Source organism: Mustela nigripes, chromosome 2 (assembly GCF_022355385.1).
Source record: "Mustela nigripes isolate SB6536 chromosome 2, MUSNIG.SB6536, whole genome shotgun sequence".
Lineage (NCBI taxonomy): Eukaryota > Metazoa > Chordata > Mammalia > Carnivora > Mustelidae > Mustela > Mustela nigripes.
The window spans coordinates 107,783,422-107,799,336 of NC_081558.1; the positions used below are offsets into that span (position 1 = coordinate 107,783,422).

A 15,915-nucleotide genomic window follows, 5' to 3' on the forward strand; every position below is an offset into this window, starting at 1 on the left:
ATTCAAAACTTTCAGTACATGCTCAGCTCCAAACTGGAGCTATTCCATCAGTGAGATGAGCCAGAATGAGTGAGGTTTGGTGGAGAAAAATAATAACAGCATGATTCTTTGGTGTCCCTTGAAATTGCAAAGCCAAGGCTGTTCATGGTCAGAGTGGTCAAACCCAACAAAATGAATGAAAGCATGTGCATAAAACCCCAGCAACCTCCTTAGTATAATAGGGATTCCACAGGAAAGACTTTTTTTGAACATTCACACCAACTACTTGATATGTGTGGCTCTTTCCCATCCCCCTCCCCTCTTGCTCAACATTCCAGTGGCCAAGGAGACTTTGGGGAAATTGCCACAGGCACTAGAACACAGGAATGCCTTCAGGAGGCAGGTTGGAGAGTCAAGGGTCCAGTGAGTAAGCTCTCCGGAATCTCTGTGAGAGTCTGGAGCCAAGGGACAGGAAAGAGGGGAACACCGTGGCTCAGATGGTATTTATGGGAGAGGAGAAGCAGAAGAACATGAAAGCCTCCAGCGAAAGTTGTGTTGAAGTCTGGCAAGCGTTTCTTTCAGCATTCTCATCCCTAGATTGATGCTCATTGTTTACGTCCAGGGGTACTGGGATTTTGAATTGCCTCTTTAACTCTTAGATTAAGAATTTCTATCTGAAAACCATTTGATGTGTTGAGGTATTTGTCTCATAGGGGATGAGGAAACGGAGACTCACTGCACAAAGGCACACAGTTGGTACACTAACAGGCAGACTGTAAGGACAGTCTCGCCGTCTTCCAAAGGTTCCCCAGGTCCTGTGATAGGGTCTATGCCCAGGTCTACGCCTCTACCCCTGCTCCAATGCAGACACATACACCCCTGCAAAATGGGGTGCGAAGGCAAGGGAGGGACCCTTGCTAAGGGAAGGAACGGCAAGCTTTTGATTCCACAGGCCCAGGTTTGAGTAGTTTCTTTCGCCTTTTTACAGTTCTATACACTGAACACATCGCCTGCCTTTCTCCTCAAGCCTCCGTCCCTGGTGCCCTCCTCCCAGCCCGAGATGGAGCTTCAGTGCTTCCCCTAAAGGTGAAGGGCTCTGCGAACTGCGAGGTCATGCACCGATTCCAGAAAATGTGTGAATCCTAACGAAAGTCCTAACGAGACTCCTAACCTCGCTGAGCCGGGTTTTATAAAGGGAGTATTTCCGTCCATTCTGCCACGCGCAAGGGAGGGCACGTGGAAACCTCTCGCCCTGGGCTGGCCTCAAGCAGCGCCCGCTCTCCGGCTGGCACAGGGCGGTGCTGCGCCCGGCGTGCGGGCGGCGCGGTCCGGGCCTGCAGGGCGCGCTGAGCGCCGGCGAGCGGCTCGCGGAGGCTCGGGCAGCAGGAGGAGCGTGCGAGCTGTGGGCGTCCCTTTAAGAGCAGCCGGCCGACCCGGCCTCCGCCTCTCAGTCCGCTGAGCGCTGCCGGTCACCTGGGGCTCGCGGGGCAGCCGGATCGCGGCGGGGCCGGCGCTCTCACCGCGGAGGTGGGAGACGCGACCCTGACGCCAGGTGCCGGGAGCCGTCTGGGAGCGTGGCCCTCCCGCGCCTCTCCGCGCCGGAGGATGCGGGAGCGCATCTGGGCGCCGCTGCCGCCGCCGCCGCTACTGCCGCTGCTGCTGCTGCTGCTCCCGCCGCCGCTGTGGGGCGGCCCCCCTGACAGCCCGCGCCCCGAGCAGCAGCGTGAGCCCGGGCCTCTGCAGCCCTTCGACCTGCTCTACGCCAGCGGCGTGGCCGCCTACTACAGCGAGGACTACGAGCAGGCGGTGCGCGACTTGGAAGCGGCTCTGCGCAGCCACCGGCGCCTGCGGGAGGTCCGAGCGCGCTGCGCCCGCCACTGCGCCGCGCGCCGCCCGCTCGCGCCCCCAGGCGCCGGCCCCGCGGCCGAGCTGCCGTTCTTCCGCGCGCTGCTGGAGCGGGCGCGCTGCTACCGCAGCTGCCAGAGCCAGCGCCTGGGGGGCCCCGTGTCCCGCCACCGCGTCAGCGAGGATGTGCGCAGCGACTTCCAGCGCAGAGTGCCCTACAACTACCTGCAGCGGGCCTACATCAAGGTACGCAGAGCGCACCGCTAACCCCCTGCGACTCCGGACACTCTCTAGAGCCCTCGCCACCGCCCCAGTCCCGGAGCCCGCGCTCTGCTCATTAACCTTTCAGGGTGGGTCTCCTCGGACCTGCCTGTCCCGCGTTTGTGCTTCTGGGTATCTGGTGGCCCAGGCTCGGTAACAAACACTAGGTGGAACCTGCGCAAGCCTGTAGCTCCTTGGGCATCAACTTGCCTCTTGAAAAGGGGCCTGCATTGATAAAATGATGCTTCAAGTACCCATTCAGCACTAATTCCTGAGATGTGGGCAGAGCTGGGTTTAGTGTAAGGTCTCATGTCGCTTCATTTCTCGGTCTAACCTCACCCCAGGTTCTCTTCCTTCTTCACCTCCCCATCCCTCCTACACTCTACTCTGCACCTTTTCTCTGAAGTTTACAAGAAAACATCCTCATAAAGCAGAATTAAAAGTTGACTTGCTCTGGAACAAATTTGTTATCCTCTACTCTCCCCTGAGCCTACAAAGCAGTAAAGATCAAAAGTTAAAGAGAAGGCGTGGTGGGAGAAGTGGATCTCTATGAGTCAGTCTCCCTAAAAGTACCCAAAGTGCTGACTGTGCCTCCTTTACTAGGCAACTTCCAATTCCTGGAGGTAAGCATTGGAGTGAGTTAATTGACATCAGATGCCCAATATTCTCTTTTGGGTGTGTGTGTGTGTTCGGCCCACCTGAAGTTAGTGTCAGGAGGCATTCTGTGTATATTGGTATTTTATCCACATTTACAATTTTGAAGATCTATCTGGATGCTTCAACAGAGAGAATTCAGTCTGTGCTTCTGGAAACACCCCTCTGTCAATCCATGTTGCTCTGAACTTATACTTTCTCTCATACTGTCTACTTTCTGGGTTTTATGCCAATGGGTCAGTGTCTCCTCCACACCTGCTAAAGTGGCAGCTTTGTGGGTTGGCCTCCCCTAGCATTAGCCTGGTGTGTATATCCTAGGGTGGCGGATATACACACCAGGTACAGATCTACATGCACACCGTCCCACATGGTCTGTGCTCCTGTGGGAAGGACACCATGGACATGTGCAGTTGTTTGTGGAGTTCAGGAAATTACAACTGAGACGAACTCTGAAAGCCCAGTGCTAGGGCCAAGGGTCCAAGGTACGCTAGACTAATATCTTGGGTAAGAAATAAGGATCAAGCCTGAATCTTTCAAGGATTTGTCTTCTGATATTTTTTGCTTCTTGATGAATTTGCTAAACCATGCATTAGGTATAAATCTGATCTTTTTTTGGATGAATGGCCTAATTTTCGGTGGTCTTAGAGAATCAGTCAGTGGCAGAGATGGAGGAGACTTTAAGTATCTGACAGCAGAAGACATCCTGAGCCAGTTCCCAGGATAGAATGTGGGTAGTTGAGTTTGGTCCTGTTAGCATGGTCTTCCCAAGAGTCTCCGGTATAAGGTTGGCACTCCTGCTCATAGTTCTGTCACACATTTTGGGGAGATTTTCCTTTCTCATGTCTGGAGAAGAAATGAATATTCTTCTCCAGTCCTATAAAAACAAATAACCATGAGGTAACTCTCAAAATGTGGGTTTCTCTAGTTCTGTAATTAAGCTTACATCACTGTTAATGTTACATAGATCAGTCATTCTGCTTCAGTCCCCTGATCAGAGGTCAAAGAAGGTAAAGCTATAGGTTTGAGATGCCTCAAATTTTTGCAGTGAATTGGTAATAGGAATTAGTTACTCATGGGCACCTTTGTGGGTGAACTCTTGGGTGTGATCTGATGAAGCAACATAGTTTTAGCAAGTTCTCCCCAAAATATTTGAACCCATGTCCTAATTTCTGTTTGACCAGCAGTGTTCCTAAGAACAGAGTATCTTCTAGTAAGCAAAGCTTCTTGCATCTATATAATTGATAATCTCTTAAGGAGGAGATACTTGTATTTCTTTGGAAACTCACTTTTGATGGTTGAGTTTGTAGGAGTGTCTCTGTGAACGTGTAATAAAGTGTACCATGCTACTTCCCCTCCCCTTTCCTAAGACCTCCACAATTTCAGTCTCTTCTTGGCTTCCTGGGAATCTTAATCATAAACACATGCATGTGTGCACGCACCCATGCGCGCAGACACCATCCTTTGAGAGTAAAACAAAGCTCTCAAATAACAACAAAGTGCTGTCAGGCTCTGACAAGTCTGAATTCAGAAGTGTTTACTCCCCAGTGATAGAATGTGGAGTTCCCCAGATGTGCTCAGATATGAGCACGGCCCCTCATGTTGTTGAATAACCTTGGACCTCTGTGATCCAGTTTACACTTGAAAAAGATGTTGGGGCGCCTGGGTGGCTCAGTGGGTTAAGCCACTGCCTTCGGCTCAGGTCATGATCCCAGGGTCCTGGGATCGAGTCCCGCATCGGGCTCTCTGCTCAGCAGGGAGCCTGCTTCCTTCTCTCTCTCTCTGCCTGGCTCTCAGTGTACTTGTAATTTCTCTCTGTCAAATAAATAAATAAAATCTTTAAAAAAAAAAAAAAAAAAAAAAAGAAAAAGATGCTCCTGGGCCACGTTGAATTCAGTGAGGAGTTTGCAGCCAGAGTTTGAAAACTATGAATCCTGTAATATGGTCAGAACTAGTGGGCTTCCTAGAGATAAGGAAGCACAGTTATTCCTGTGTTAGGATCTCCCAGCTGTAGAAGCTCTTGGGAGCTGCTGCTCTTCCACCGGACCCCAGTTACTGAGCCACCAATGGAAGCAGATCTTTTCTCCTGGTGTGTCGGAGAGGAAAACGTATTGAGAATTATGAAATCCGAGTCCCGACAAGTTCAATTTCTCATTTCATTGGTGAGAAAAGGGAGAGCCGGTGAGGGAAGGGGGCTTATTCAGTGTTACATATTTAATGGCGGAGCCAACATGATTTGATGAAAGGAGCCCAGGACTAATATTTGGGAGTCTGGCCTTTGCCAATAACTGATGCCCATGTCTGTGCTGTGCCCAATGCCCCGCCAGGTCACCTCAGGTCCCAGGGCATGCTGCAATCCCCAGGGCTCTCCTTCTGCCAGATTTGGACAGCTCCAGGGATGAGTAGGTCCTTGTCCTGTGTGGTAACAGAGACTCATTGCATTTATCTCTAACTCTGCTCTGTAGAATATTCCTTGAGAATGGGCATGTTGGGAATTTGTCTGGACAGCGATGAGGCAGTAGTTCCACCGGGTTCCTAGACATGCCTTTCTGTTTAAATGCAGGGTGAGACTCTTCAAACCTCGATTTTTATCATTTCAGATTGTAAAACATAACTCATGATTCATAGCCCAAAGCCCAAGATAGAACTTTCATCATGGTATGCTCTGCTCAGAAATCTTCAGTGGTTTCTCCATGCTGCCTTATGCAGCCCACATAGTTGAATGCAGCATCCAGATCCTGCCTCCCCTGTACCCTTCCCGGGATATCTTCCCCACTCAACCCCCTCCCGCCAGATGGAACCATGGCTGCTTGGTCTTCTCTATCTGCTACTTTTGCATACCTGGGTTTTGTTTATTCTTTAGGAGGCAGGTGGGTTCTGGCTTGGGATAGATCTAGAACTGAAATTTACCTCTTCAGTCTCTGGCTGACCGTGAACAAATGACCTACACTTTCTGAGGTTCGCTTTCTCCATGTGTAACATGGAGATAATAGGACTTACCTGATTGATTTAGGTTAGATTTAAGAGAAGATTTATGTAAGCTACTCAGGACAGGGCCTGTTTCTCAAAAAACAATGGAGACCTGTTTCTTCTTATTATTAATTTGATAGTAGATTTTTTTCCTCCTCCTTCTGAACATATTCAAATTGTAACTGTCGTGACACAAATATACCTGTTTCTGTGAGGCTCTCCTTCACACCCTTTCAACTCTCACAAGAACACCCTTTGGGGCGCCTGGGTGGCTCGGTGGGTTAAAGCCTCTGCCTTCGGCTCAGGTCATGATCTCAGGGTCCTGGGATCGAGCCCCGCATCGGGCTCTTTGCTCAGCAGGGAGCCTGCTCCCTCCTCTCTCTCTGCCTGCTGCTCTGCCTACTTCTGATCTCTCTCTGTCAAAAAAAATAGTATCTTTAAAAAAAAAAAAAGGGACACCCTTTCTGCCTCCTTTGAATGTCCACAGCGAGGAATCTCTTCCTCTCATGTTTCATTTTGAACTTTGTTCTTTCAGAATTTATGTATTTGCCTATCAGTGATGTGAACTTGACATCAAAGAACTATCTTAGTCACTTTTGTATCTCCCAAAGAGGGAGTTTCCAGATTGGGATGATTATTAGGTAAAGGATTATTATTAATCATCTGGGCATGAAAAATATGATTTAAAATGAGGGATTTAGGTACTGTAGGTCTGAGTTGGTCCTCAGCATCTATACTTCCCAAACATCTATAATGTATATAGATTTACATACAAATAGATATATGTACATAGATGTATGTAAATGCTCAGTGTATGTTTGTGGAATGAATAATAGCTTGGTTTTTTATGTATGAAATATTGTGGAGAAAGATCTCTGAATGGTGGCAGGGGGTTTTCTCACACTGGTTACTCGGTGGGTGTCCTGGCTGGTCAGATGCGGGACAAAGTCACAGAAAGACTAGATTCCTTGACTTCTCACTCTTTTCCTACTTGTAAGTTCTGGCTAATGTTGTAGAACTCTGTTCCTTTCCCCTCCATCTTTCTTTCCCAATTTAATTATTACTTAAAACTGTGCTTTAGGAAACCCTTGACACATTGTGCCTGCTTTACATACATTTGTTGAGTTTAAGCAAGTGTAAGAAAGATGTTTTTTTTTTTCCCTTATCTTTGGGCTTGATCACCAGGAATAGTTTTGACAGGGACTGTTTTTCTCCCACTGTTCCCAGCCACTCAATAAAAACAAAAAAGCAAAAAAACAAAAAGCAAAAAACTAGTGGCGCTTATTTTATTTTATTTTATTTTTTTACTTAAAACAAGCTTGCCCCTGCCTGTTTTGTTTCTGAGTTGGTGCTTTGAGCCATTTGACCTTTGTTTTTCTTCTCAGGATTGAAGGGGGGGAGAAAAGGAAATAGCAATTAAGTTAGGCAATCCTATCTCCCTCCTGAAATCCTCTCCCTAAACTCCCTTTCTCTTGACCATAATCTCTTTTATTAGTGGTTTCTAGAAAAGAAGAGTAAACTCAAGGAACTTTCTCACTTTTAATCTGTTTTATCAACTTCTTTTTCTTTCTAGATGAATGCCTTCACAAGCACAAAATGGAAACCCTAGGTCTCAACTGTTAGTTCAGAAGAAAAACCTTTTGTGTATCCCATTTTCAAATCTCTCTCTTTTTTTTAAACGTATATGTAGACTATGTACATTTTGTCCCCAAATTATTTCAAATAGGAAGTTGACTTTATATCTTCTTGAAATAGCTGTTCTGAAATTGTCCTAGGGATTATTTACTCTGGGGGAGGGGGAGTGCGGTGAGGCCTTTTTTTTTTTTTGGTCTCACAATTGAGACTTTTTTTTATGCTCGAGTCATCAAAATCCACTAGTACCATCTTTCTGTCCCGTTTCTTGGGAAGGAAACACGGGAGATTGTTTGTCTAGCAGCTTTTAGGTCCTGAGCCAAGGAATTGGAATCCTAGTCATCTCCCAGAGGGGGCAGGCCATTTGGAGGCTCTGTCAGCTCTTTATCAGTCTTCCCTCCAGATTGCAAATAGTTAGTGCCACCAAGGCTTTAAAATTCAGTTCGATGAGAGTAGCAACTGCTTACTTACCTCCTCCTTAGTCTAGTGAATCAGGGATTCCTTTGCAGGTTTTAATAAAGGAAAGCAGTGAACTGCTTGTCTCTCTTCCTAGATCCCATCTCTGAGAATCTAGTGTGTTCTGTCACTAATATCAGTTGTCCCCTGCTAAACTCCAAAGGGGATAGCTGGGTGGAATTCTTTTGGGAATGTCTGATAAAATGTCAACGTGCTTCACGGGGAGGCGGGGGGGGGGGGGGGGTTGACACATTCTGAAAGGTGGGTGGGTTCACCTAAAATTAGAATTTGCTGTAATGGTGGTTTCTTTCTACTGCCAAGGAATTGAACAAACTGGGTTTCCTAGAATCCCTTACAGATCTTCGAGCTGGGAGAGAGGGATCAGTATTTTGCTCAAGAAATGTGGGAAAGCAAGGGTGACAAGTACTATAGATTAGAACTATGTAATGCTACAGCATGAAGGACCCTCATTGATCTTGAAGTCTGTCCCTGTCCCTTAATAGCTGATGACACTGGCCTCACAGTTTCCATGACAAATCAAGAAGAGTCAATAAGCTGAGGACAGAAGGTAGGTATTGTAATTTACGGCCTGTGCTCTTTCCAGACGCTGTGCCGTGGGCATGGGTACCTCCAGAAGGGCGCTCTGGTGAATTGGGTGCAGCTGAGACCTGCAGTGGACCCGGTGCCTTCGGAGACAGAACAGACCCCAGACTGGTCTGCCCACCCTGCATTTTCATTCGCATGATACGTAGGCCACTCAGCCAAGAGTCGTAGTTGTCTGGTGGAAAATTTTGCATTTCTCATTAGGAAAAATAATTTCTCCTGTCTTTTTTTCCATTCAGCTTTTCTCCTATAATTCTTTTTCTGTCCTTTTATCCATCCCTCCTTTCCTGCTGTCTGACTTCTTAGCTATGTAATTTCCATGAAAGCTAACCCTCATTTGCCAAATGGCCCAAACACATCTTTAAGAAAAAAAAAAATGATTTGGTACGCTTTAGTGCTGAGTGTATGATTTTTGATTTTCAGGGCTGAAGAGGGTTGCAGACTCTTGTCAGAAGAAGCTGGTTTCACTTGGCCCCACCCCTTTCTGCTTTACTTTGTTTTCTGTACTTCTCTCTTTCTGCTTTTCCTCCCTGATCCCTTGTCCTGTCTGTGGTCCACACAGTGCAATCACATCTGTAAAGGAGAGGGTTGAGGGGGTTTATAGGGGAAAGAGAAAAGCAGGTAGTGGTAAAGGCATTGTCAGGTCTCTGGCTCTAATGAACTGAAGGCCACAGAGCCTCTTGTTTAATTGGATACACAGACATTGGCATCTACTTCTGTGAAACTTTTTAATGTTCTTTCCCCTGGATGCCCTGTGCATGGCTTGCGCATATGTTGGGAAGATGTTCCCCTCCCCTTCCAGGATCCCATCTTTCTGCAGCTGCTCACTGCCACATTCATGGAACATCAGTGTTCTAACCATCCCATTTTACAGATGAGAAAATAGAGCCTGAGGGAATATCAAGTTGTCCAAATTTATCCAGCAATTTAATGGAAGAGCCAGGATTAGAATCCAAGAACCCTGAGTTCCACATCCGTGACTTTGCTGATGACTACTATTTGTAAGATTCACACTGAAAACAAAAACTCAACCAAATTAAAGTGAAACACATCATTTGTTAGTTGGAATAAGCCCAGAAAATAAAAGCTCCCTTATGCAATGTTATTTCCTGAACTACTATGTGCCCACTTCTGAGAAAAACTCAGGTATAGGAACCTGGGTTAGTGCTCTTCCCCGGTAAGCCTAATGCAAATGAACAAGGCAAAGACTCTTCTTTGGAAGGGAAGTGAAGGAATAGAGCCAGAGAGAGAGAGAGAGAGAGACCCAAGATGTCAGATTTTCCAGGAGCTCAGGGGTATCAGAATGATCCTACTGGAATTCATTATCTGCAAAAAGTAGATTCGGTTTTTGTTCAAGTAATGGGATACTGCTGAGGACTGCAATGTAATTAGACTGGAACTCAGGAAGGGACTGGCGAAAACAAGAAATATAATGAAATAAATAAATCCAAAGCAAAACAGAGAAACTGTTAACAAACCTTCAATCACAGAAACGTTAAGTGAGCCAATTTTGATTTGTTTTTCCTGCTTGAATGCTAAATTTTTAGCTCTTACTCTGCCAAGATCAATAGGCTTGCATGAAGAAATCAACACATAATTAGGACTCCAGACACAGTGAATTACCTTAAAACCAGATTTGGCTGTTTTTAAAAGAATGACCTCAAATTATAGTATCAAAGACTAACCCAAAAGACCATACTAATTATTTCCCCACTGAAGCAAGAGTTATTTCTTAATAATATTTCTTAGATTGAATCCAGAATCAACAGTCAGCATCTGATTTTAGTATGTGGCATTTAAAAATGGCACCAGGGACAGAGACCTTCACAGTCAATCATTGTTTCTATAGGATTGCCACAGACTCACTTATGCACAGTTTCAGCAGGCATTTCAGCTGGAGTGTCCAAGTCTTGGCTTATTGATATTTTGGGATGAATAATTCTTTGTTGTGATGGGCTGTCCTGTACATTTGGGGATGGTTGGCAGCGCCCCTGGTCTTTGCCTACTAGATAGTGGTAGCTACACATTCAAGACCTCTCCCAGCTGTTACCCCCCCCCCCCCAAAAAAAGTCTTCATACATTGCAAAAATGTCTCTTCAGGTTCAAAATCATTTCACATAGAGAACCACTGATTTAAATATTTGGCCGTATTTGAGATAACTGGACATTAAGGTGAGACAAGTACAAATTAAGTCTTGGACAATGAATGCTAGATAGCAATGTGTTCACTAATTATGATATTTATGAAAACGAAAATGTTGAACGATAATTTGACACTTTTATGAGGGGGAAACTCATTGGAAATAGAGCTGTTTTTTCCAAGATGCAAATCCCGGGGCTTATATTCTACAGCTGGTCCTCCCCTGCGGGTGCACTAATTCGGCTTGCGGGAAAGAGCAGAGGCTCTGGCTTCACTCTACTTACACTTTTCAGCTGAACGTGATAGGACAGGTTGCTGTAGCAATACAAACTAATGGTTTTTAGTGCTAAACTCCAGAATTAACTTAGGTCTCTTTCAATTCAGAGTGTACCCAAACTCAGTCGTTTAAAACTAATTCACTGCAACTCTTAGTTTTTGGGGGGGTTAGCTCTGTGTCACATGTAATCTTAGAAAACAACTTGACCTAACCCTAAACAGAAGTCTGAAAAGTGGGGACCATAAATAGGAGGGTGTCAGAGGAAAGAAGAAATGGCATAGAGATTGAGACAGAGAGAGGGTCAGAAAGTGTCTCAGTCTTTTTGGGCTACTATCACAGAACACCCCAAGCTGGGTGGCTTGTAAACAGCAAACATTTCCCTCTCCCAGTTCTGGAGGCAGTGAGGCCAAGATCGTGGCACCACTGGATTCGGTGTCTAGTGAGAATCCTGCTTTGCTATGACTTCACATGGCAAAAGCGGCTATGAAGCTTGCTGGGGTCACTAATGCAATATAAGGTCACTAATCCCATGCATGAGGACTCTGCCTTCATGACTTAACCACCTCCCAAATGCCCACCTCCTGATCCCATCCCCTTGGGGACTAGGTTTCAAGACAGGAATTTCAGGAGGACACCAAAGGGAAACAGGAAGATAAAGGGAGAAAGATGGAGAGAGGATAGAAACAATTAAGTACAGGAAAAGAAGAGCAAGGAAATCAAAAGAGCCGGTTCCCCCATGTAAAAGGATGCTGCCGGAAGTAACATGTGGGCATCACACGCTGACATCCATGCCTGTCCTAGAGCCATTCCTTTGGAAGCAAACGTTGGTCATTCTTCAGTGATATAATGCTGTCGGCCCCATTCACAGTACAGATGTTTCTGCTTTGAGAAAGCCTAGGGTAGCAGGGCCATTCCATTTCCTCAGTGACACAGAGAAGGAAGGTGTCCCTTTGGGGGAGGTTCTACATGCACAGCCCTGAAAAATCGCCAAATGATATGACCCCCCACCTCAAATAAATAAATAAATAAATACATAAATAAATAAATGCTACAGGAAACCAAACAAAAAAGAGATAGAGTCTTAGTAAAAATGTTCACTTTAAATTTACATGAAACTACACTGCTTTCTCAATGCAGCTGTTAAGGAATTTTCCAAGCTCTGTTACGAGACGTGAAGATGAAGAAGACATTTTCTCTACCTTCAAGTGGGTCATAGTTCATTGAGGGGAGTAAGTGTGTATCCAGTTATAATATGAATCCAATACTCCTACGTGATTATGTAGGGGGTCAGAGATATTCTGATTCAGAGCGATAGAATTAGATGGGAAGAAAGAACTTCAAGATTTGTGGCATGTGAGGAATACCATTTAGAAAACACTGGTAATTTTAAACTTGAAGATAGGAAAACAGGACTACAAAAGAAAGACTATTGGAAGCAGAGATGGTGGAAAAGCTGGATAATTCATTGCATCCGGAGTAAAGGTTGTTTTAAGTGTACATTGAAGTGATTGTAAGTTTTAAAAGAATGTGTACTGGTCTGAAGCTTGAAAAAAATCAGCTATGGTAATATATGAAATGCTGCCTTTTAGGAAATTTTACTAATAATTAGTTATAAATATACTGCCTCGAAGTTAAGTCCAAGTAGATTGTGACTTCAGTTGACTTTTTAAGTTTGTTAAGGGCAGTGTCACTTTGCCACTTGAGGTTTCTGTGAATTCCTAGGAGTAGTTCAACCTTCCGTTTAACGTTATGCTAAGTTATTCACGGTCTTTATGATTCCATGCCTATCTCTGTGGAAAGCTAATAAAATCATCTTTAAAAACCCCACCAGGGCGCCTGGGTGGCTCAGTGGGTTAAGCCGCTGCCTTCGGCTCAGGTCATGATCTCAGGGTCCTGGGATCAAGTCCCGCGTTGGGTTCTCTGCTCAGCAGGGAGCCTGCTTCCATCTCTCTCTCTCTCTCTGCCTGCCTCTCCATCTACTTGTGATCTCTATCAAATAAATAAATAAAATCTTTAAAAAAAAAAAAAACCCACCAAAACCAAACATCAGACTTAGTTCTGAGGCAGTATAATTTATAACTATAATTTGTAGTAATAATAGATATTATTTATTTTGTTACTTTGTTTCAGGTATTATGCTAAAAGCTTTACAAAATTTTCCCCACCCAATTCTCATAATAACCCTACTACAGATCTTAGGTCAGTTGACCTTTGAGCAACATGGGGGTTAAGTGCGCCAACGCCCACATGGTTGAAAATCCTCATACAACTTTTAACAACCCCCCAACAACTTAACTACTAGTAGTTTACTGTTGTCCTGAAGACTTACTAATAGCTTAATAATCAATAAACACATATTTTGTGTTTACATGTATTATATACTGTATTCGTAGAATAAAGTAAGCTAGAGAGAATCTTCTTAAAATCATATAGAGGAGGGGTGGGTTAAGGGGTAGCTCAGTGGGTTAAGCGTCCGACTCTTGGTTTCAGCTCAGGTCATGATCTCAGGGTCCAGAAATTGAGCCCGTGTGGGGCTTCCTGCTGAATGAGGAGTCTACTCAGGATTCTCCCTCTCCCTCTGCCCCCTGCCTGGCATGCGTGTGCATGCTTTCTATTGCTCTCTCGGATAAATAAATCTTATAAACAAAAATAATAAGGAAGAGAAAATACATTTATAGCACTGTGCTATATTTACTGGGGAAAAAATCTTAGTATAAGTGGATCTGCACAACTCAAACCTATGTTGTTCAGTGGTTAAGTGTATAATTTTCATTTTGCTACAGGAACAGTGAAGGTAGAAGTTTAAATAATATGTCTGAGAACATACACTTAGTACAACATATAACAGAGTTAGAATCTGAACACAGGTTTTTCTGGTGACAAAATCTGAGTTCTCACGTACTTCTCATGGCTGGCATTTTGGCATCAAATGGACGTATATTCAAAAAGTCCTGCCTCTTATGCGTTGGGTCACCATGGGAAAGCTCACCTATATGAACCTAAGTTTCTTATCTGGAAAATGGGATAGTCATACCTACTTCAGTGGGTTCTTATGAGAATCTATTAATGAAAAGTTTGTCGGCTCACTTAGGTTGGCGGTGACGCAAAAATACTTATTCTTTGCTTCTTGGTGTCTGGGCAGAAGGCAAGCTTGTGAGGGAAGGTGAAAGAAGAAAGAAAAGTTAAGCCAATATATCATGATAAACTGAGGGAATAATTACAATGTAGTAGGTTCAGAAAACTGTGAGGCCCAAAATACCAGAACCTGATCAACTCTGTCCGAGCTACTGGCTTCAAGTTCACTTCTCTACACAATGGAGCACAGCCTCCTCTCATCACTGAGCTAAAACAAAAATGATCCTGTGACTGGACACTTGGGACTGTGTTGCAAAAAGTCCTTTTGCTCTCTTCCCCACTACATTTTCTGACCCTTCTATTTCACAATTTCCTTGAGACTGTGGCCTCTTCTTTGTATTTTTCCAAAAAAAAAAATTGACTCTGTTCAAACACATTCCAAACCTTCTCTGTTTCTTATTAGTAGATAAAATCTCTTCCCACAGACCAACACATTTTGGGAATTTTAAGCCCCTGTAAGCCTCTTCTCCACCCTGATCTTGAGTACCCTTGGGGCATGGCCTCAGTTTGGGAATCCAAAAAAACATCTCTTTATCACAGATACTAAAAATATGACTGCCTTTTCTGCAGCAGTCAGGTAAGTGGTTGAGTATTCAGCAATGGGAGGGATGATTAGTCTAGCATTAAGCGATTTAGGCTCTATTTCTAGTTTTTTTCTTTTTTTTTTAATTTTATTTAAAATCTCAAAATTTAAGTGAAGTGGGGAGAGGGTGAGAGAGAGAGCACAAGCAGGAGGAGAGGCAGAGACTATCCACTGGGCAGAGACTGCTGTGGGGCTCAGATCCCAGGACCCCGAAATCACGACCTCAGCCAAAATCAGATGCTCAGATGACTGAGCAACTCAGGTGCCCTGGCTCTATCTCTGGTTTTATCACTAATGTTTCTCTCTAGGTCTTGAGGTGTCCTTTAGGAAAACAGCAGCATTGCATCGGATGGCTTTAAGAGCCGGTTTCTCTCTGCCAGCCAGAGATTCTAAAATGCATCAGTGGACTGGCACTGTGATGCCATCTACCCGCGGAAAAGAAGAAAGTGATGAGATTCTGTGGAATCTAGTAGAATGAGATACCATGAGTTTGAAAGGTCACAGGAAAGGAAGTCCTTCTGTTGTGTCTGATACTAGTTCTCATCTTTAGATGGACAGTCACCGCAAAGCAGAACCTGGAAGAAGATCACACTAGTATTAATTTGGTGGGACTTTAAGAGGTATTAGACAAACTTGGGTATGTTCAGGAAGGACAGGGATAGATAAAAAACTCAAACTATGTTTTATAAGAGAAAAGTTGAAATAGGAATGAAAAGACTTAAGAAAAATGGTTTTAAAAAGATCATTATTTGAGACCATTATTGTTGATCTTTATGGCACCAAGGAACTGAAGAACTAGGTCCATATAACAGAAGTTACAGAGAACCAGATCTTGGCTCAAATCCGGAAGATTTTCCTAACACTAAGAGCTACTCAGATATAATCAAGAGCCCCAGGAGAAGGTGTCTGAACAAGAATCTGACAAATGCTTCAAAGGACAGCTGCCTTTAAGGGTAAACAAGCACAGAAGTGATATTGAGGTAGATAAGATTTAGTGTGTGTGTGTGTGTGTGTGTGTGTGTGTGTGTGTGTATTTTCCCCCATCCAGAGTTAATAAGATTGTGATCTTATGAAATGAAAATTTGTCTTACACCCACAGATGGGTGATCATTAAATACTTTTTTTTTAGAAAAAATTTTTAAAAGATTTTATTTATTTATTTGAGAGAGAGAGAGAGAGAACATGAGAGAGGAGAAAGTCAGAGGGACAAGCAGATTCCCCAAGGAGCTGGGAGCCGGATGTGGGACTCGATCCTGGAAGTCTGGGATCATGACCTGAGCCGAAGGCAGTCGCTCAACCAACTGAGCCATGCAGGTGCTCCTAAATACTTAAATATATATATATATATATATATATATATATATATATATATATATATATATA

At 44.3% G+C, this 15,915-nt stretch overlaps 1 protein-coding gene across 1 annotated transcript in view; it reads left to right on the forward strand.

Annotated features, from left to right (window-relative positions):
- The first annotated feature begins 1,304 nt into the window (after nt 1-1,304).
- P3H2 (prolyl 3-hydroxylase 2) overlaps nt 1,305-15,915 on the forward strand; it is a 151,498-nt gene continuing 136,887 nt past the window's right edge. Inside the window, exon 1 of the mRNA XM_059391290.1 lies at nt 1,305-2,070. Coding sequence (XP_059247273.1) covers nt 1,585-2,070 — 486 coding nt within the window. The 5' untranslated portion in view covers nt 1,305-1,584. The remainder of the gene's footprint in view (nt 2,071-15,915) is intronic.